The sequence below is a fragment of the Euprymna scolopes genome, chromosome 13, assembly GCF_053919585.1.
Source record: "Euprymna scolopes isolate OS-2025 chromosome 13, ASM5391958v1, whole genome shotgun sequence".
Lineage (NCBI taxonomy): Eukaryota > Metazoa > Mollusca > Cephalopoda > Sepiida > Sepiolidae > Euprymna > Euprymna scolopes.
The window spans coordinates 129,533,571-129,557,399 of NC_136494.1; the positions used below are offsets into that span (position 1 = coordinate 129,533,571).

General features: G+C 34.0%; 1 protein-coding gene across 1 annotated transcript in view; it reads right to left on the reverse strand.

Moving 5' to 3' along the window:
- Nucleotides 1-6,374: 6,374 nt before the first annotated feature.
- LOC145292193 (cilia- and flagella-associated protein 65-like) overlaps nt 6,375-23,829 on the reverse strand; it is a 2,765,874-nt gene continuing 2,748,419 nt past the window's right edge. The window contains exons 41-42 of the mRNA XM_080138498.1: nt 14,346-14,443; nt 6,375-6,599 (exon numbers count right to left, since the gene is read on the reverse strand). Coding sequence (XP_079994624.1) covers nt 6,440-6,599; nt 14,346-14,443 — 258 coding nt within the window. The 3' untranslated portion in view covers nt 6,375-6,439. The remainder of the gene's footprint in view (nt 6,600-14,345; nt 14,444-23,829) is intronic.

The following is a 23,829-nucleotide window of genomic DNA, read 5'->3' on the forward strand; positions in this document are numbered from 1 at the left end:
GGTATAATGCGGGGGGCGGGGGCTAACTAGAGCAGCCAATCAATCGATTTGATTATAAAACGGGCGATTTCACCGATTTTGAAGACAAAAGTATAGGAGGGTGGACCATTTGTTGATCATCATTCAATCCTGAACAACGTCGGATCTCTCTGCTAGCCTTTTAATATTTACGTCATCGGAAGAGACTGAAACAAATTATATGGTAAGTTATCTATTTTTTATTTTTGTATTTCCTACTTTAAAATTTGTCTACTTCAATTTAAGACGGATTTATCTTTATTTGGCTTTACCATTTTTGTCAAATTCAGAGGTATAAGTGTGTTAAAAAAGTAAACGGAGTTACACACACACACACACACGCGCGCGCTTTGTTAGAAATTCTATTTCATTATTCATTGCCTGGAGGTATGAATATCCTTACTAGTTATAAATAACTAATTTTATTTTTTAAATTAAAATATCCACTCTCATAAGTCACTTTGTGTGCGAGTTTATTCCTTATAGGTTTCGAAACGGCTAAGCCTATCTTTTGCAAATTTCCCACAAAGCTAATTTATATTTCTGACAGTGTTCTTAGATAGGTTTTCTAGAGAATTTCATCCAATAAGTATCAAAAGTCGAAAAAATCCGATCTTAAAAATAGTCTTTTCTCTCTTATAAATAAAACAAAGCATTCTTACAGGCGAATATTTTACGTTACACCGGCTAAGGGAAATAATAAAATCTTAGCAAATCATTTTTTTTTCTTTTTTTTAAGAAAAGAGAATTGTCATCTCGAGATATAACTCAGATGTAGAACATTCGACTAAAGATCGAATTATCCCCTGTTCAAGCTCGGGTGTACCTCACCATTTTATTTTAATTTTTTTCCTTATTAATGTGTTCAATTTACGATGAAAACAAGAGGCACCATTTAAAATCGCCGCAATTCGTTTTTCGTTTGTATATTTAAAAACTAAACATTAATCAGAAGTGACTTTTCCTGGGCATTCATCGTCAAGCCCAAATATCAGCTGACGTGATATTGTAAACATAGACGGAATTTGATGAACGACGATATCCTTATTTTTAAAACTTTTCTTGCGAATTAGTCCACCTGGCAAATTATTCCTCGTAATATATAATAATCAATAGAGGATTGATTCTATAATACATACGTAATCTGCATGAATTAAATTATCATGTTTAAGTGCATTGTTGGACTAGGCAACGCTGGGCGTCCAACTAGTGGAAAATAAAGTAATTCGACTATGCACATCTGGTGGAGATAAGTTATATGGCAAGTTATAACTCGTCATAATAAAAGTATCTGAAATAATATTGTTATTTTTGGAAGGAGATTAAATTCAAATTTATGCTCATCTTTCAGACGAACATTTAATGTTTAAAATGTCTTTATTCTAGTTCAATATTCATTGAATTACTATATGGGCTTGGTGTGGCGGAGACTTTTTAATCCACTACGATTTAAAAAGCAGTGAATTATTACGAACCACCAATAGAGATATATAAGTCGTCGCATATTTTGCTTCTAACGTTTGAATCTTACTGAATGATGCAATATTTTGATTTATTGCATTCATGGCAATGTATAGGCAAAGTTCGAATTGATAAAGAGGAATAAAAAACGACATTTATCAGAAACAATAAAAATAAATCATGGAGACATGAGCAGAGAAAACGATATTTCGACTTATAATTATTAAGGCTTCTTCAGAAGAAAAATGCATGATACAAGATAAAATATTTACAGAAATACCCAAATGGCAGGGAAGTGTTGAAATAATGGGGGGAAAAAGGACGGTGTTGTGAGAGTTAGCAGATAAATCAAATTGGAGTATCTCGAGTGATTGTGGTCGCATATAAAATTTAGTATGAAAATGTGTGTAGTTATCAGGATAGTAAACTGTTAACGGGTAGACTGCTACGCTAACTGCTAATTAGGTTGCAATAAAACTACCAAATAACATTTTAGCCATTGACTATCCCTATAGAAATTTTTAAAATTGTTTTTGTAAGGATGGGGAAATCTAAAAGAAAAAGGCGTCTGCTTGATACAATTGCTTGAATGGGCAACCATGGACGCTTCCATAAATCATCTTTGATTAATATAGCTTTTGTAAGTCCAAGGTATGGTTGAATTCATTCATGCGAACTATGTTTTAGATGTGTAATTCCAAACAAAACAAAAGCAAGTAAGGTTTTTTAAGAGACGGTTCATCCCTTTCACTCTGACTGTTTCTATCGATTTGGGTGGAAAGAAAGTAAATAGATCTTTTCATCAATATTATCAGGCTTACCTTTGTCAAGGGTGAATGTATTTCGTAGTCTTACCATAAGTATCCAAAAAGATACTGCCGTACCCTGCAACACACCCAAATCCAGAAGAAGAAATGGAATCTCTAGTTTATCTGGTAAATGTTGAAAGATCCTTTACTGAAGCAAACATTAAGTTTCAATCCATGAAAATGTAAAAATGATAAATAAATATTATCTTTTTAAATATTCCTGTTCGGCAAACTATAGCTCCAGTCAGCCACCCTTTAATTGCCATTGCTCCCAGGCCCACTCTGACCCGGAGTGGTAGTATCTGTTAGGGTCCCACTTGAAAAGAACAAATGTATTCTATTAAAAAAATTTTCTTCAAAATCACTAGATTCGGCATTAAATAACCTGAAAAGGGTTGATATGCCAAAAAACAAAAACGACCAACCACATAGCTCCAGTCATGAATATGTATCCAATAAAAGAGAAAGCAATATATTGACTCTTTCCATATGATTTATTTTGTAATCAAGGGTCTTCATTTATTTACTAGCAGGCCACCCGGTGTCGTACGGCCGTAAAATATATATAAATATATTTTAAATCATCCAACTTTATTTTTAATTATAGAGCTAATTCTCTATTGATTTTAATATATAGTAATGAGTCCAAAATTTATTAAAAAAAAAAAAATGACTCGGATACCATCCGTAAGAATTGAAACCAGAACATTTAACACTCCAGCCTCAGTTATCTGGTCAGAGCAATAATATTGAGCTATTGTCAGATGGCTACAAAAGGTTAATGATAAGCGATTTTGAGCTATGCATGCGCAAAAGCAACAGCAAAACTGGTTTATCCGACTTACTCTGCTATGGTCAACTACTTTGTTAAATTGCTATTAAGGGGTCAAAACTTTTGTCGGCTAAAAACCAAATGAAAAGTGTAGTACAGGTCTAGATACCCTATATATCAAGTCTGAAGCAGATTTTAGACTTTTCTTGCACACACCGAAAAGGTCACTTATGTATATTTTCGCGTGATAGAACGTTTTCATCCAAAATTCTACGCAATTATGCAAAATGTAAAAACTCTGCATAAATAAAATTCAGTGTAATAGTGAAATTAAACCCTCTAATAAACTATAAAAAGAATAATTAACGCTTTTTTCAAAGGAATATGCAAATTACTTAATCTTTATGTAGTCACTCGCATATTCCTGACTGGGTATATTAAGATCGTTTTAATGCTTACATATAAAAAGTAGTCTTAATATCAATGTTAAAATGGGGGAAAAATCAATTTTATAGGTATATAGATTTAATTTTTTTTTATACATTCTGTCGATTTCTTCCAATCTCACTTCACATGAAAAATGTGAATTCTTTTCCAACTAATTCCAATTAAAAATGGTTTTCTGTAAACCAAGCCCTTTAGATGTATAATTAGAAATGTTCTGATTGATTAACATTGGTGATTTTTTTTATTGTAATTGTTATTTTATCTGTGTAAATATTATGTAGTAGGTCGAACACAAAAAAGTATTTATCTGTTTGTCGATCTATCTATTTATCTATGTGTATTATCGATATATCTCTCGATCTAGTTATTTATTTCCGCATCTATCTCGATCTATTTAACTGGAGAGATAAGAGATGAATATGAAGAATGTTGATAAAAATTGTCAAAATATAAAATCATATCATAGACAAATTTACCGGAAGCATCTGATCAACTGATGGAACTGTATGTTACCACGTTATCAGGTTAGCTGGAGAACGAATTGGAATTGGAATTTGGACGTTGGGCAGGGCGGACGGTTTAACAGGTCGTCTCCCCATTCACTGGGGAGGGAGCTGATGTGTCTCACAAGAGACCTAGAATTAACCACTTAAGCAAAGATATTCACTTCCCATTCTTCTGTGATTGACAATACGTAATTAACTTTGATTTTCTTAATCTTTTTAGTTTCAAAATCAAAAAGATTAATAATTGCTCCAGATGTTTCATGAAAGATTTTCATCATGCGGAAAAAAAAAATTGACAAAATGCTGGAGAAAGTAATGTTTTTTTTTTTTAATAAAGGCCATTAGAGGATAAGGATTAATGCACATCAAGTGACCAGGAAGACAACACTGATGATCGGTTATGGTGAAACTTTGGTAATGTTTATTTATTGAAAAGGACAACTCAACAGAAACTTGTTGACATTAGACTTGAAAACGGCCATGTTATAGTCAGCTGGAAAGCATTTCGGCGGTCTTTGATTTTTCTTTTCTCAATTTAACCCACTGTTTTTAACAATACATTTAATCATGAAATAGTCTTTCTTTTATTACAGATAATTTCTCTTTTGATTTCGGACATCATTTAAAATTAATAGTAAACGGATATTTGTGAAAAAAAAAACTATTGTTTCAAAGAAACATTGATTTTTTAAAAATTCTAAACACTAATTCACTTACAAATACTTGTTTCTATTAAATATCCTACTTTCAGAATTTGTGTATAGGCACAATTATTTAAAATACGCCCCAATAAAAATTCCTCACTACATAAGGATGCTGTAAGAATACTTGTCCTAGTAACAAAATAAAAGTTCATCAATATTTATAAATTTAACTTTTGCATATCATATTTATAGATAATATACACACACACATATATATATATACACACACACACACACACACTTTTTATTTGTTTTTGCATAAGCAGTAATATATTGCTACACAATCATGAGGTAGACCTCTTCAGGCGATACAGCTTATACGACAGCAAATTTTGCTTTTCGTATTAGCTCTATCGCCTGAGGTCTCTAGTTACTTAAAACTAGCTGGCTGAACTATGCTCATGACTGTGTAGCAACATTAATGGTTAAATAAAAAGTATACCTTGCCCTACTTCGGTTACTTTACCTCTGGAAAATAATAACCTCGGATTATATATATATATATATATATATATAATCTCATTCAAACACTGCCATGTTTTGAATATATGTTAAGTGGCAGTTTTATTCATTTAGAAAGGCTTTAAAACTTCACTTCATTTTTTTCGACCAAATTTTAAACAATTATTAGTTTATAGATCACCTCAACTATATTGTGAAAAAAAAATGTTCAATTTTCGTTCAGTAAAACAAAAGTAATGAATTTACTGGTGTTCACAATCACAAAAAATCGTAATGAGGTGAGCAACGTTTTTTATGACTGGTTTTCATAGCAACCATATTGCTTCAGTGACTACTGTTGCTACCAGTTATCGCTCTCCGGAAAAGCGAAGTAACAAGTGAAACAAAGAATGAAAGCATCAGAGGGAAATAATTGGGGGCATTTTATTGAAAGCAGACGAGTGCCGTATATTGTTATTGCATATGCGTATGTTATGTTTATGGGTTCAAAAAAATAAGACTGAAATTAAACAAAGAACAAGTGAATTTACTGGAAGCCTGGGAAAATCATGGATTACAATAGAAAAATGCGGGCATGAAAAGTAATATGGTTAAGCTTAAACATGGAAAAGTAAAGGTCTAGTTGTTAAAACTGGAAAAGAAAAAGACAAGATATTCTAGTAAAAAAATATAAAATTATAACTTAAAATATTGCAGCATTAAGAATTTTTTAAAATCCAATTTATAACATAAGCAATTTTAATGCTGCAATATTTTAAGTTATATATTTTTTTACTTGAATATCTTGTCCTTTTCTTTTCCATCTTTAAGCTTAAACATATTACTTTTTATGCTTGCATTTTTCTATTGTAATGATTCAGAGTAGGTTTTTGGATTCAATTTTCCTAGGCAACGTTGTAGTATATACATCAAGAAGTTAACTTCCATACATTAGCTTTTTTTCCAAATGATTGAGTCGCAAAATGTCTTATAAATGTAAACACTTCCAATTTTTAGGCAAACATCATATAATCACAAATGTTTAAGAAATAGGTTTGTATTACCATTGTATATTTAAGTTGGGATATTAAGGTGACTTTTATTTACTCACTAAAAATCGTAGGAAAGGATTGATGAGGAATTGATATCAAATAACGGTTAAATAAAATTTAAAGATGGTCGTTTGGATAAAAAAAAAAAAAATTATATCATGACATATTGTTTCAATATTTTAAAACATTTTTATTTCCAAAAGAAAATCCAGATAAAATGTCAACTTTATTACTGTGTTGTGCTGGGTGTTGCAATGTTGGGCTTTTTCGGCAAGGCAATAAAACGTGATGGTGCGGTCAAGTTGAATTCCCTGTTCATTGCTTCTTCCATTATTCCCAGAACACAACTTCCCAAGAAAGAATCCAGAATTGAACTAAATTCGTCCAAGCTGCAAACAAAGGAAAAAGAAAGTTAATTACTTCAGCTTAATCCACATCTCAATGTCTTCAGCAGTTATATAACCATATATATATATATATATATATATATATATATATATATATATATATATATATTTAAAGTGATGGTTGTGTAGTTCCAACGAGAGAAAAAATGTATATTTAAAAGAGTGTAGCCATCAACAATTGTGGGTTTTTTTTAAAGGTTTTCATCATATTTTTATTTTAAAATATTTTTATAACGCGTTTCGAGCTTAGGGTGTGCTCTCTTCAGATATTTTCATAAAAAGTTTTTCTTTAAAATGGGAGTTTGTAGATATGCCTCCGCTGATATTAAATATGTTTTTCATAGTGATGCGATGCGTGTGTTCAGTATTCAGACGTTCTGTCTCCAACTTTAAGTGTTCACAGTGACCGGTCAAAGTTAGTTTCAAAGAGTGTTTTTTAGTCCATATGGTGAAGGTTTTTATGGCTTTTTTAGGGTTCTTTTTAAAGACTTTCTTTCCCCATGTATAGCATACACTCACACACAATCACATATGCATACATATACATTCATGTACATGTACACATGCACACGCACACGTACGCAGGCACACACACATACACACACGTACATACATAGAAATATATGTAGGAGCATACATATATACACATATACATACCCACCTACACACTCACACACGTACTCGCATACATCCACCGCTAACAATTATTTTTATTTATTTTTTATTTTATATATATATATATATATATATATATACTTTTTTTTTTTTTTTTTTTTTCCACCAAAACATGCATGTATATATGCGCTTAATCGTTCCGACATACGAACACGCACCCACACACACACACACAAGTAAGATGGAGAATAGGTAGAAGATATATATACACACACATACACGCATATATGTACACACATATATGTATGTGCACATACACTCACAAACATCCACATACTATGTAGGCATGCACACACAGACATATGCAGGGGCTCACACATACGCGTATATCCATATCCACACGAACACATTTACCCACTCATACATGTGCATACATATATATACACATACACACACACACATACATATGGATGTGTATACACTCATCCACCCATATATATATATGGGCACATGCACTCACAATCACACACACACACATACATATTCATACATTCCACCTTATGTATATATTGGTTGAAGTTTCCTTTCCAATCCATGCACATATGCATACATGGATTCGGTCACTCAAACATAAGTGCACGTATACATACAAACAAGATGTAGCATAGATAACAGATGATATATAATTATACACACACGCATACACAATCATATGTGCACACACACATATACACACGCACACACGCGCGCACATACACATACATACGTTTAATTTCTAGTTGTTTGTTTGTTTAAGAGAAATGGTACTGTACTGGGTATGGGCGCGCGCACCCGTGAAAGTGTGTGCGTGCCTTGTTGTGCTTTTTTGTTGTTTCGTGTGTGAGGGTGCACACCTACCCAAGCATGCATGCGTGTAAGTGTATTTTGTGTTTTGCCTATTTATGTGTATAATTATGGAGAGATGTTTAAGGCGGGGTTAAACTTTGCTATGAAATTTTTTTCTTGAGTTAGCAAGTAGTAGTTGTCAGTTTGGAAGATGGGCATTATCTCGAATCTGCCTCCACTGCATGTGTGTATATGTTGTGATACATGTAGGTGTCTATTTTCCGCGATTTTGATGTTGGATCGGTGTAGGGCTACTCTATTACTAAGGTTTTTTGTAGCGCCTATGTAGGATTTATCGCATGCTGGACATTTTATTACATAGATCACGTTTTTTGAGGTGCAATCTAGGTTTTTTTAAATTTTGAATGTTTGTATGGGATTCGTAAATGTGTATGTGTTTCCCTCTAATATTATGTTGCAGACTCCACATCGTTGTTTGTTGCATTTTGTGACTCCTTTTGTTGCGTCTTGATTGAGTTTGGATGAGGTAAGAATGCGTTTTAGGTTTTTGGGTTGGCGTTTGCTTTTTATTATTTTTGTTGTTTTAAGGAAATTGTTTAGTTTGCTGTTTTGGTTAAGTAGGACGAGGTTTTTCGTTATCTCTGTGAAAAGCTCTGGGTTGTTTGTGTTGTGTGTGGAGACGTATGTTAGGATTTGTTCTTTGTTTCGTTCTTTAGGGGTTCTCAAATCTTCTACTGGTATATTTGTCGCAAGTTGGATCCCTTTGTCTATAAGTTGTGATGGGTATTTTCTTTTTCTTAAATTTATTCGTAGTTCCTTGAGTCGAATTTTTCGAAGGTTATTGTCCGTGATTATGGTGCAGATTCTACGTGCTAGAGTGTAGGGAATTGATTTTATGCAGCTTTTAGGGTGGTGACTTTTAAAGTGTAGGTATTGTTGGGTGTCTGTAGGTTTGCGGTAAATGTCTGTGATAATGTTATTGTCTTTAATCTTTATCAGTATGTCTAGGAAAGGTAATTCTGTAGAGCTTTGTTCTATGGTGAATTTAATTTTTGGGTGTAGGTTCTGGAGTATGGTGTGTAAGTCTGTGATGTCCCCCCATGTGGGTTTCCATAGCGTGGGTGTGCACATATGATTGTGTATGCGTGTGTGTATAATTATATATCATCTGTTATCTATGCTACATCTTGTTTGTATGTATACGTGCACTTATGTTTGAGTGACCGAATCCATGTATGCATATGTGCATGGATTGGAAAGGAAACTTCAACCAATATATACATAAGGTGGAATGTATGAATATGTATGTGTGTGTGTGTGTGATTGTGAGTGCATGTGCCCATATATATATGGGTGGATGAGTGTATACACATCCATATGTATGTGTGTGTATGTGTATATATATATACATATGTATGCACATGTATGAGTGGGTAAATGTGTTCGTGTGGATATGGATATACGCGTATGTGTGAGCCCCTGCATATGTCTGTGTGTGTGCATGTGTGTATGTGTGTGTGCCTACATAGTATGTGGATGTTTGTGAGTGTATGTGCACATACATATATATGTGTACATATATGCGTGTATGTGTGTGTATATATATCTTCTACCTATTCTCCATCTTACTTGTGTGTGTGTGTGGGTGCGTGTACGTATGTCGGAATGATTAAGCGCATATATACATGCGTGTTTTAGTGGAAAAAAAAAAGTGTGTATATATATATATATATATATATATAAAATAAAAAATAAAAAAATAAAAATTGTTAGCGGTGGATGTATGCGAGTATGTGTGTGAGTGTGTAGGTGGGTATGTATATGTGTATATATGTATGCTCCTACATATATTTCTATGTATGTACGTGTGTGTATGTGTGTGTGCCTGCATACGTGTGCGTGTGCATGTGTACATGTACATGAATGTATATGTATGCGTATGTGATTGTGTGTGAGTGTATGCTATACATGGGGAAAGAAAGTCTTTAAAAAGAACCCTAAAAAAGCCATAAAAACCTTCACCATATGGACTAAAAAACACTCTTTGAAACTAACTTTGACCGGTCACTGTGAACACTTAAAGTTGGAGACAGAACGTCTGAATACTGAACACACGCATCGCATCACTATGAAAAACATATTTAATATCAGCGGAGGCATATCTACAAACTCCCATTTTAAAGAAAAACTTTTTATGAAAATATCTGAAGAGAGCACACCCTAAGCTCGAAACGCGTTATAAAAATATTTTAAAATAAAAATATGATGAAAACCTTTAAAAAAAACCCACAATTGTTGATGGCTACACTCTTTTAAATATATATATATATATATATTCAGTAATGTGATTGATAATTTAAAATTCAAATTAGAATTAAACTAAAAATCCGTTTCACAAGAAGGTACAACAACAAAATCAATAATTTGTACGATCGTTTCGGAAAACAATGTTTTTATTGTGGTAGACATTAAGCCACGGACAATAATTTTTACATATAGTATTTTTAACAAAGTTTCCTCATCAGCAAAGTATTGGGAAGGGTTTTTAATATATGTAAAAGACACCATCAATAAACCTAGCATTAAAAGTAAGGCAGATGTATCTGGAAAAAATTAAAATAAAGGTATGCATTTACTTGATAAGAAAATTAATATGGGTTAAAGATAGGGCAAACCAGAAGAAGCTGAAAAAAGTGAGGGCAGAAGTCCAGAAAAGGCTAAGAGAAATGGAAAACACCTGGTGGCTGAAAAAGGCTGAAAATAGGCAGAAGCAAGCAGAAGAAAACAATTCTGCAAGCTTCGCCAGGTCACTGAAGGAAGTGTACGGCCTTAGAGCCCAGATGACTTGCACCCTCTTATCAGAAGATGGAAACGCTACATTGACCCAACCAGAACAGTTAATTCAAAGATGGCAAGAGCACCGACTCTGCAGATGTTGTAGAATCCAATATGAATGAGGAAATATTAAGCCACATAAGTCTTCCCTCAGCAGATGAGCCTGAATGACACCAACTCTTGGGAAGTAAGGGAAGCAATTAACAAAACTAAAATGAACAAATCTTTTTTTTTTTTTTTTTTTTTTTTTTTTTTACACAGTGATCACCACTTATCAAGGCCCGGAAGCCACTCAGGAATTGACGGTATACCAGCTGAAGTATACAAGTTCAGCGGAAAACAACTCACAAGAAAACTTCACCAACTAATAGCAAAATGCTGACAACAAGAATTCAAAGATGTCATGATCATCCCAATCTATAAAAACAAAGGTGACCACAAGGACTGCAACAACTACCAAGGTATATCCTTGCTGACCATTCCCGTGAAAATAATGGCTGAAGTGGTGCAAGCTCGCCTAGCAAGACCAGCAGAAAGGGTCCTAACGAAATCACAGTGCAGTTTCAGGCATGAAAGATCTACAATAGATATGATCTTCAGCTGACGGCAGATCCAAGAAAAGCCATTGAACAGTATCGGGAGCTCTACATAGTTTTTGTAGACTTCCACAAAGCCTTTGATATGGTTGACCGAAAAATGCTGTTGAAAGTTCTTAAAGTGTTTGGATGCCCCGATCACTTCATGGGAATTATCAAACAATTTCATGAAGGAACAAAAGGGAGAGGTGTAGTAGGGAACCTAGAAAGCGAACTCTTGGAAGTAAAGCACGGCACCAAACAAGGGTGCGTACTGGCCCCAACACGGTTTACCCTATTTCTAACAACCGTCCTAATGCTGCTTCATCAAAACATTGAAGGTGTCTTCATCCACACCTGTTTCAATGGGAAACTGTTAAATCTTGCAAGACTGAAGACCAAGACCAGGAAGGAGCTGAGAACAGAACTTCTGTTTGCAGACGACACTGCTCTGATAGCTCACAATCAAACTCAGATGCAAAGGATAGTTGCTATCTTCTCTCAAACAGCCAGGAAGATTGGCTTACAAATCAACATAGAGAAGATAGAAGTAATGTATCGGCCCTCACCAGATAACCTCCAAGAGCCTATAATAATAATAATCAATGGCGAGGTGCTAAAAGTTGTTGAAAACTTCAAATATTTTGGAAGCATTCTAAGCACTGACAAGCATGCTGACAAAGAAATAAGCTGCCGAATCCAAAGCGCATATGCCTCCTTTGGTAAGCTAGAAAAGTGGCTCTGGAAAAGGACCGATGTCTGGCTAGACACAAAGTGCAGAGTCTACAAAGCTGTCGTCCTGCCAGCCTTGCTGACAGACTGCATGATGATGACATAGGTAATACACCTTAAATAAATTGTTAATTTAATATATAAAGATAAGAGTAAATATATCCTGTACTATATTTCTCATGAGTTTGTATGAGACTATGTATCTTTTAAAAGTAATACATTATACCGTGTGTGTGTGTATATATATATATATTCTGAAATTCATTCGGACAAAACTCACGGCATATTTGCATATGTACTTTTTTGAAAGCATATAACAAATTAATATTATGTAATATACATTTATAAGTGGTATTAACAAATACTATTTTGTATACACAATAATTTCTTATTGCATTCATAATTATTACAATTTTAGAGATTTTAAATGATAGCGCTTTTAAAACACTTTTAGCATTTTATTTTCAAGGGAGATAATTACATGAAAACTTCTGGTGTCAAATGGCACTGATGTTGTGGAGAATATATACACTATTTTGAAATAGTTGCAAAAAATATAAAATACATAATGAACAAATTAGGTACAGTGTCGTTGGTCATCCTTGGTCTTAAAATTGTCTATTCTACTCTAGAAATATTTCAGTTACCACAATACCACATTCACTCCAGGGGCTGTCCTACTTAAGATAAATTCAAATTTGAAAAAGTTTTACTGAATTCATTTTAATCTTTGCCAAAAGGCGAAGGAGCCACAAAAATCTATTTTATGACTAAGCATTTTTAAATGAATTCCAAAAACTATAGTCAACATATAGTTTTATATAAAAAAATTAAATTCATACCAAGGATATTATGAGGTCTGCGTACGTTCTTTTCCTTTATAAAAAGGAAATGCGTTTTACTTTTAATTTATTCATAACAGTAATCCTATATTATATTTCCCATGAGTTTGTATCTGGCTATGCATTTTACATAAAATTTTTACGGAGAAAAATCTACTCAGTTTCATATATATATATATATATATATATATATTAGTTCCACCGTTAAGGTGCAACAAATTAAATATATACGTTCTATGCACAGTTAGGGTTTAAATGATTAATATGGATTAGTGTTTACTATAAAAATTATCCCAAATTTAACATTTAAGCCATCAATTTGGCATAAAGCACCCATTAATCAACTAACTATAACGTTTTTATGGGCAATAATCTAGTATATGTAAAGTATATATTGTCATAAGTATATTCTAATGTTTGCTATTTTTTAATCTTGTAAAATAACCAGTAATTTTTTAATATTGCGTTTTAAATAATGCTCAGCTGTCCCAAAATATCGATTTCATCAGTATAGTTATTACTTTCATTTATTTTTTAATTCCAACATGTAAAAAAATTATAGCTTGTTTTAAGCACTTTCTGCAATATCAATATTAACTATTTTTAGATAGTATTTTCTGAACATGTAATTACATGTGCCAAAAATAAAGCAGGTTCAACTGTCGTTATAATTATGTACTTGTTAAAGGAGAGATTGGACCTAATAATTCACTCCCGTTCACACTTTTCTCAATAACCATGATTTAGATTTTTTTTTTTTTTTTTTTTTGAGATTTTGCACAAACATTAGTCATGGTGAAAGTAAATTTCTGCCAGAACGGATTTTCTGGGATAACTCTGGTTGAGCTCCCCACCCCCAGAGGGCATTATAGGTGTAAAATTGTCCCTAAATCGTTCATTTGTTCGCACTTTTTTCAATTACTATGCCTCGGATTTTTTTTTAAAATTTTGCATAAACATTAGTCATGGTGAAAGTAAATTTTCACTTATGGAGGGGGACTCCACATGCTCCACTTGTTTTATCAAGGAAAGCCTTTCTAGATGATACAGCCTTAATTTCTGAAGTCGCACCTTCGTTCGAGAATCACCCAGGGATGTTCTATAAAAATTATTTAAAGTTGCATTTGACAATGCAAAAATCTTTTACTCTGGATAGTTCAGATGTAGAGAAAGCCTAATAACTGTGCCAAGTTTCGTTACTCTACCGCTATGAGAAGTGGGTCTGAGGCATTACTTATTGAACGCCCCGAATATAAAGCAAAACTTTTCCATTGAATACTTACTGTTTCACTTTCTCTTTTTCCTCAAGGGTCATTTCTGCGTCTGCTTCTTTGGCATCTACCTCTTTGGTTTTTTCTTTCATCCCTGTGCACTTGTCAGCCTGAAATAATATGGACATAGTATCGTCACGTTTCACAATTTTTAAAATGAGGATTGATAATTTATTATTTGGATTACTATTCTCATCTTATGTGTTATCACACAATGTTTTGATCAATGTAACCTTCGACCTTCTTCAGGTGGATGTTGTTGAAGAATCTACACAGAATTTTGAACAGAACCCTTTATTTAATCCATGGGGGTAGCATACTCTCAGTCAACTATGACCAGGTAGAAGTCTAAAGCAATTTGCAATTGTATTCTTAGTATGGCCTACACTGAGGATTGCACCGTCAACCTTCAGAAGAGTGTCACTTAGAACTAAATTTTATCTAGTACTTTATCCATTATACTAATGTAGGTTCTTGCAGAGACTATACCAGCCAAAACATTGTGAGAATAACTCAAGATAAGAACAGAAGTCCGAATAATCCATACAACTTTTATGATGTTGGTTATTCAGTTTCAAAGGAAAAATAACACTGCTAATAAGATATAATTGGTTCTTATAATTTACTTACATAAGAGATGAAATCTTACTTATAAAAATAGAAACTAATTTATTTTATGTTTAACATGATGCATCCATTTCAATCTTAATACATTCTAGGATGCATAACGGCACGTTAACAGAACTAGTCTATTTGATAAGGACTAGTCTATTTGATAAGGAAACTACAGAACTCGTCGGTCAATAAATTAAACCGAAAAGAAATAAATAGGAAGTGAACTTCTGTTATGACTTTTAGTAAATTTTTACTTAAACTGCAACTCGCCTTTAAATTGATCAGTTTTAAAGGTTTTCAGGTCTGCTCCAAACTAATATCATATTCAAATTTGAGACAGACAAGTATTTTTCTGGATATTAATTCATTTTTTCCAATGAATTACTTAAATTTAAATGAATTACAGTGGCGGTCGCCATTTACATGGGGAGGGTGAGTTATGTAACGCACATTAGTACTTGTCCAGTTGGGAAAAACATGGCTGCCAATGAAATAAGTGATTACATTGGGTAAAAAGGTCTTAATATCCAAAAAAAAACTACTTGTCTGTCCCAATTTTAAATGTGGTATTTATTTTCAGCATACCCGACAATCTACGTAAGTCATCAATTTAATGGCGATTGTTGAGAGCAGTTAAAGTAAAAATAAAAACAACAAAAAAAAAAACGACTTTTATACAGGTGATTGACCACAAAGCTAAGTCAACTAGTGGTTGACTATCCATCAACATGTGATCTGTGATCATTGGGGAAAAAACAGCAGTATAAGTCCTACAAGTAGTATAATTTTAAAATTTAGTTTTTAAATTATTATCAATACTAACAAAATGTAACATTTCATCTCTAATAGATGCTTTTTTTTTATTCGTATTCACCCCAAACAAGACAAATTGAAACAGATGTAAGAGACTATTATGAATTTGGGACCAGGTTAGTTTAAAAGTCAATTTCTAGAAACAGTCCAACGTATGCCATCATCTAAAACGGACGTTAAACTCAATAGAATAACAGATTAAAATAACCCCACAGTTTGTAAAATAAATGCTTCTATAAAAAAATAGAATAAAATACTCTTTGCTAATGGTAACCACCATGCAACACGTCAGCGTCATCAAATCAATTTCCAAATGTTAAAAAATTAACGAGGGAAATGCTTTAAATTGTTTTGATATCATTCAAATTTATTTATTGTCAATATATTAAAACTATAAAGACAAATATGTATAAATATTGAAATCGTTGTTTTTCATCGAAGTAAAATTGATTTTAATAGTTGTACACGCATACAAACACATCTCACTATGACTATCGGACATTAAAAATGTTTCAACAAGATGGGAAGAAATCGGCGATTTTCGGCCATATTGTAAGATCTCAACAATGAAAAAAATAAAATTCTCTATCACTTTGAGGAAGAATCATGGAGTCGAAAATTTGTATTAAAAAATATTTCATTTCTTTGAAAAAAAATCCTGAATAGTGTTATGTGCCAGCGGCATTAACTCTGAGTGGGTTGAACCAGCTTCCTCCAAAGGAGGAAGTGCCAAGAGAATATTAAATTCACAAGCAGTCTCAAGTCGCATGTATATTCCGATTAGGGGAAATGATGACGTAAGCGTTTTTTTTTTTATTATATAGTTCTTGCAAAGAGATGTCGACGTCCTCCTACATACCATGCCTGGTATTCACAAATGGTCACCTATCAGGTACTAACCAGGCTCAACGTTACTTGACTTTAGTGATCTGACGAGAACCAGTGCATCAACGTGATTATGCGTCTTATCTGCTTTCTTAACAGATTTTCATATTTTTATTTATTTTATCTTTTAAGATTTATGTGTTTGTTAGTTATAATATATTTTTACATTTAACTTTCGATATTCCTTATATTAAGAATCCAAATATTAAACTAACATTACATACATTTTCAATTCCGTGTGAAACTGGCAGACATATTCGCACTAGATTATATAGGGTGGAAGTAGGAGTGATTGATCTAATGAGGCAATAAAATAACACAAATAAGAAATGTTGATTTGAATAAAAGAGCAAAATCACATTTCTCACTTTCCTATAAAACAATCTACAAGTAGACTTGCATGACTTAGTAATTAAAAGCTGTACAAAACGCCATTAATTGAACTCTTAGACGGAAAGAAACAAAACGAAACTAAATTGGTTTTAATAGCACTAAACAGGATTGTTTTTATAGCGTTCCAGAAGACAAACGGATTGACAAACCAGATAGACGTTATAAGAATACAATCGTTTGTTGTCAGATCTATATCTTAGCAAGACTAAGAGTTTGTTATAAGCTTGGTAGTCTGGAACCTAGAAACTGAACATTTATTCAGAGATAAAACAAAGCATCTTAATTCCTATTGCTTTTTCTTTTTTTTTCATAGACTCGTTTTATATATTTACTAGTAAGTAGTCCTGGTGTTATACGGATATGAATACAAAATCCTGCATAATCCTGACACTAGCTTTAAACCCCATTTTACTATTTTCGTTATTTTTAATATCTACAATCAAGTAAAAAGTTTTCTATTTATAAATGTCCGGCACATTTTTTTTTTGTTGTAAAATTATCGAAGCTAGCAAAATATAATATTTCATCTCTAATAATTTTTTTCTCATATTTAACCTAAATAAGACAAATTGACACTGAGACGTGAGACTATGAATTAGGGGCATTCTAAGTAGGGAGTTGAGCAACAGAATGTCTATTCACTTTCCACTTAAACTTCTGCATATTAGTACAATTGAGGAAATAGGATACTGAAAGGAAATTTTAAAAATTAGCCAATTAAGGAAGAAAATTTTGGAGCAGAAGGCTCTTCAATATCGGAGAACTTCTAAATTGGAGGAGTGGGATTTTGCTGTTTGTCAGCTTAGTCATGAGTATTTACATCGAAGAGGCACCAGTGCTATAAGTTTGTCAAAGCACATTCCATTGAAGTACTTGTAAAACAATCTCAGGAATGCAACATTGTGGTGATGAGACAGGGGTTGCATTTGGTTGACAGTGTGGGACCTATTAGGTTTGAGACTAGTTTATGCACTGATCCATACGTGGTAACAATATTCAATGCATGGATGAATGTAGCGATATTGGATACTGTTAGGTGTGAGTATTTTTCTAGCGCAGTAGAGGGGTCCCACTTTCTTTGTAGCAGCCTTGGCAATGTCTTCTATGCATTTGATATAGAAAACATTCTATTGACAGACAAGTCAACTTTTCAAAAATTTTACGCGTCTGTCATTCATTTTTGTTGAACAATTGCAGTTGAGACAGAACTTTTTCAAAATTGAAGAGCATCTAAAATTAAGAATATATCGCTATAGGCAAAGGGAGATAATCTAACATTAATGTGCATTGAACTGTGAAATTGACATTCCTGATATCATAAGCAAGGGGCTTTCTACTAAATATAGTTTAAGGTTTCTATTGCCATTTATTTTTTATCTTTTATTTTCTCTTAAAATTGATTTTTTTCAAAGAACGTAAGCCTGAAATATGAGACAGATCTCACTTATGCATAGATTTTTCCTCGTAATACCATCTAATCTATAATTATATAAGATTAGACATGTTAATATATTTCAATATACAATATTCTTAAACTAATTAACTGATCATTATAAATTTTGGAACAAAGCTACTAGGTGTATGATGCCTAAATGTGTGCTAAATTTACTTGACCCGAAGTGGTAGTACCTGTTAGGGTTCCAACTATGGGTTAAATAGAAACCGACTTGAAAACAACAAATATATTCTATTAAAAAATTTTTCTTCAAAATCTTTGGATTCAGCATTACTCCAATAGTTTCTTTTTACTCCAATAGTTTCTTCCCCAGAACCGCTAGACTCTGGAATTCCATTCCAGGTCCCTGCTTCCCCAACAGTACTGACGTGCAGAAGTTCAAGTGTAACGTGAACCGACATCTTGCTGCCCAAATCCCTACATAGTACCCCAGTAGTTGTTGCCCCTGATAGTAGCCCCCTACACCAAAGTGGCAATTTGCCTTGTTTGGGGTGAAAATAAAATTAAAAAAAATTAAATAACCTGAAAAGGGTTGATATGCCGTAAAACGAAAACAACCAAACCATAAGAAAACTGAAAATATGAATTTAAATAAACTCCTAACCTTCATAAAAGAACTACAGACCTCCACTCAAGTCTAAATTATTCCCATTCTCAAACCCTATCTACACACACACACACACACACACACACAATACCCAAGAACAACAATTAACACCATCATAAGACTCACAGGAAGAAAAATCAACACAAAATACCCAAATCCATCCGAAATCAAGACCAACAAGTTTCAAAAAAAAAACAAAAAAACAACAATATTGTACGGAAAGTACACAAATATACAAAGACAGTCCTCACCCAACTCTAAACATCATGACAAGCCACGTCAACGAGCCTACTCCAAACACAAACAAGAAACAAGAACTACAAACGTAACGTCTGAATTAAGCAACAGGCATAACACAAGAAAAAATGGAATTGAAAGAAATTCGCCTAAACATCACAAACAAATCTCATAGAACAGAAGATTCTCAAAAACGCAAGACCTGTCACTAAACCATTGGTCACATGGTAATGGAAAAAACAAAGCATAATACAATGGAACTACGAATAACTAAAATGCAAAATAACCAACTACAACCCTGATATAATATGCCAGCAAGAAACTCTAATGAAAGAAAAAGATAACGCCGCTTTCAAAGAATAAAACGAATATAACCAAAGAAACAAATCACCACGAGACAACTGACCTATTGGTGGCAACTGCATAATAATAAAACAAAAACCTGAATTGGTTTAACAATAACATTAAGCAAACTATTTTTTATATATTTTTTTATTACATTTTCACCCCAAACAAGGCACATTGCCACTTTGATGTAGGGGGCTACCATTAGGGACACAGGCTACAGGGGTACGAGGTGGAGAGTTGGGCAGCAAGATGTCGGTTCACGTTACACTTGAACTTCTGCATGTCAGTACATTTGGGGAAGCAGGAACCTGGAAGGGAATTCCAAAGTCTAGTAGTTCTGGAGAAGAAACTACTGGCGTAGAAGGCTCTCTTACATCTAGGGATTTCTACTGTGAAGGGGTGGGATTTAGCTGCTTGTTGGGTTTGTCGGGGATATTTATGTAGAGTGGGGTACAAGTGCTTGCTGTTCCTCGGAACATTCATCGTTAAAGTACTTGTAGAACAGGCAGAGAGATGCTACATTACGTCGATGAGACAGGCTGAAGCTTGGATGACAGTTCAGGATCTATTAGGTTGGCAACTCTCTTTTGAACCTTGTCTAGAAGTGAGAGACTAGTAGCAGATGCACTGGCCCAAATATGACAACAATACCCCATATATGGGCGAATGGTGTCCTTATAGAGGTACAGGATACTTTTGGGCGTTAGTAGCTTTCTATCACGGTAGAGACAACCTACCTTTTTCGCAGCGGTTCTGGCAATACTCTCAATGTAATTGTTCCAACTCATGTTTCCGGTGAACGTGGTCGAGGAGTTTAAAAGATATTCTTTTAGATAGTCTTTGGCCATTGCTATTGGTGGTAGAGAAGGTTTCTTGTAGTTATTGAAGGAAACAAGTTTAGTCTTGGAAGCATTGAATGTGACCATCCAGTTTTGTCCCCATTCCGCTACAGATTGAAGGTCATCCTCTAGTGTTTCTGCCATTTCTCTAGATATGTGTTCATTTGTTTTCCTGTCGTGTCTGTTATAGAGCGTGTTGTCATCAGCATATATACCCATCTCACAGACAATTTTGTCAGGGAGTCATTTATGAATACTAGGAATAATAGAGGTCCAAGGATACACCCCTTAGGCACTCCCGCATATCATTGTTTAGATGTATGACCATTGAGGACAACCTGGAGTTTTCTCTTATCTAAGAAGGATTTAATTATGTTAAGTATTCTTCCAGTGATACCGTATGATCTGATTTTCCTGAGAAGACCTTCATGCCATACCCTGTCAAAAGCCTTAGATATATCTAGAGCTACCGCTCTACCCTCCCCTGCTTTGTCCAGTGAATGGTATATACGCTCAGAGATTAGTTAGAATGTCTGCTGTGGAACGGGCTTGCCTAAATCCATATTGTTGGTCGGTCAGTCAGTAGTTTAGCATCTGTAAGGTGTAAGGTGATAGACTAGAGCTTGGTTAATTATGAACTCAAATATTTTGGCAAAAAGTGGGAGGTGGCTAATGGGGCGGTAATTTACTGGGTCAGTTCTTTCGCCAGGAGAGCAAGATTCATTAAGACATTTGTTGTAAAGTTTGGAGAGGATTGGAGCTACTTCGGCAGAGTACTTTTTTAATAGGACAGCTGAGATGAGATCAGGTCCACATGCTTTTGAAGTGTCAAGATTTTTTATGATCGCATGCACCTGAGAAGGGGTGATTTTCAAATCGTCAAGTGTGGCGTCTGTCCGCAAAGGAAAGTCCGGGAAAGGGTGGTTAGCAGGGTCCAGTGTGGTGTTGGAGGCAAACCGACTGGAAGCATGCCAGCCTTCTCGGTTGCTGAGCAAACAACCTCATGATTGTTGGATAGTGGGGGAATTGTTGATTGCTCATTATTTACTACACTGTTGTAGATTTTGCAGAAGTCACGGGTTCCTAATTTCTGTGCTTTGATGCGTTTTTTGGTGGTTTTAGTAAATTCTCTCTTAGCTGTCACTATTTTTTTTCTTACATTTACTTCTGTCTTCTATATACTTCTGTCTGTTTGAATTGGATTTATGTCGGTTAAATCTGCGGTACGCATCTTGCCGTTGCACATGTGGAAGTAAACCATTGGGGAGAGAGGGGCTTGCTATAAAATTTCCGCATAGGAACATGTTTCAATTGCTGTTTTGAACCATTCAGTGGTCTCATTTGCGCACTGTTCAGTAGAAAGTGAAGATATTTCGCCATGGGGTGTCCTTGATAAGATCCCTGATGGCTTCCCAGTCAGCCTTTTTATAATATCTCGTTGTTTTGAGCAATGGCTCTTCCATTTTGGCTCTAGAGTTTAGGGCGATTTCAACTATTATCACTGCATGATCAGCATTCCCAAGTGAGCTGTGCGCATTCGTAACACAATCATCAGGAACTGTGGTCAGAAACAGATCTAAAAGTTATGCGTGTTCTTGTTGGTCAGGGAAACGGGTTGTAATAGGGAATGAATTATAGAGAAGCTATGTGTTGTGCTACCAGCTGCGTCTGTGAAAGTAGAAAATCCAAGCCAGTTGTTGTGGTGGACATTGAAGTCACCAAATAAATGAACTTGTGCGCTAGTGTCGAGGGAAAGTGCTGTATCTATGCTGTCAGAGACTTTGTTTATTAAGGTACAGTCCTGGGTCGAGGGAGAGCGGTAGAGAAAATAAAACTAATTACTGACCTAAACTTTATTCCAACAAATTAATCACTTACAATTAATTACTTGCAAACTATACACACATATAAACCATATCTGGCATAAAACTATCCAATGTGGTTGATTTGCTGGTACTAACGTTATTTAAAAGCCATTCTTAACATGGGGAGGGGAGGATGTTTTGTACTTATTCTGTACGTTAATCTTACAATTGAATAAAAAAACATAAAACTTTAATTAAACTTGGAAATACGATTTTAAAAATATTGCGGATCAGTAAGTGCATTAGCACTGATTTGCCGTAAAACCCAACTGCTCCTCCTCCTCCTCCTATCAGCGTTGCCTGTTTACTTTCATAGTACGTCATCTTGACGGTACATGCTACGACTGTTGCTTCTTGTATATTCTGTTTTGTTTCAATACAAATTACCTGTCCTAACCTATATACGCGCCCATGTTTTCCTTAGTGACCCTTCCGGGCCACAGTTTGAAAAGCTCGAGTTTACCAAAAACCACGATGAATGCAAAATGAAATTAGTGAAACTGTTATTTCTGTGTGCAAACAATATGTTAAACATTTAAAAAAAAAAAAATGAATTAATAAAATTTTCATAACCAAATATTTTCCCATCGCCTCTAACTTACTTTCGACTCCAAAGAAATAAATTATATAGTTTAAATATAAAGAACATGAATACAAAAACGCGATAAACACCATTTTCTAAAGTACAAATTTGTCACAAGAGGAGTGTTGTATTTCAATACTCCATCACTCCTTGTATGATGTGATATCTACATGTTTTTTTTTTTTTTGCATTCGGTTAAAATAAGTTCAGAATTTAGAGACAGGGGTTGTGAGTTCGAACGACAGATGGGCTGTATTTTAAATTTAACCTGATTTTGTCCATAACTGAACCTAGTCATTTCGGTTTCCACTATCGAGCAGATTTTTTTTGTTGTTTCTGCAAGCTATTTAATTTTAGACATAAGGACCCTGGGCGACGCCAGGTAACTCTGCTAGTATAGTTTAAGAATCTGTTATTCTTTTTATGTTCCACTATTTTCTCAAGTTTTCCATTTGTCTCTGCATTCCTCGATCTGTTTCTTTCTTTCTTCACTTTTCCCCATTAAAACTTCAGTCAGGATGGCAAAGTAGACTCAAACGTAAAGCGTTTCTATCAGGCGATGGTTATAAACTCTCAAATCCAATTCACACAACTTTATTAAATCTACATTTATAGTCGGTCATAAAAGTTTGAGCAACGGAACAGAACAGAGGAACTATCCATCACACTTTTCAATTTTACAAGTTGAAGCAGCCTCTGTTTCTCTGGAATATAACACCCTCTCTTTATATATATATATATATATATATATATATATATATATATATATATATATATATATAATGTATGTATGCAAGTTTTACTTTTTATAAGTCTCGTTTTGTATTTGTTTTGTACTGAATGTCATTTTTTGTT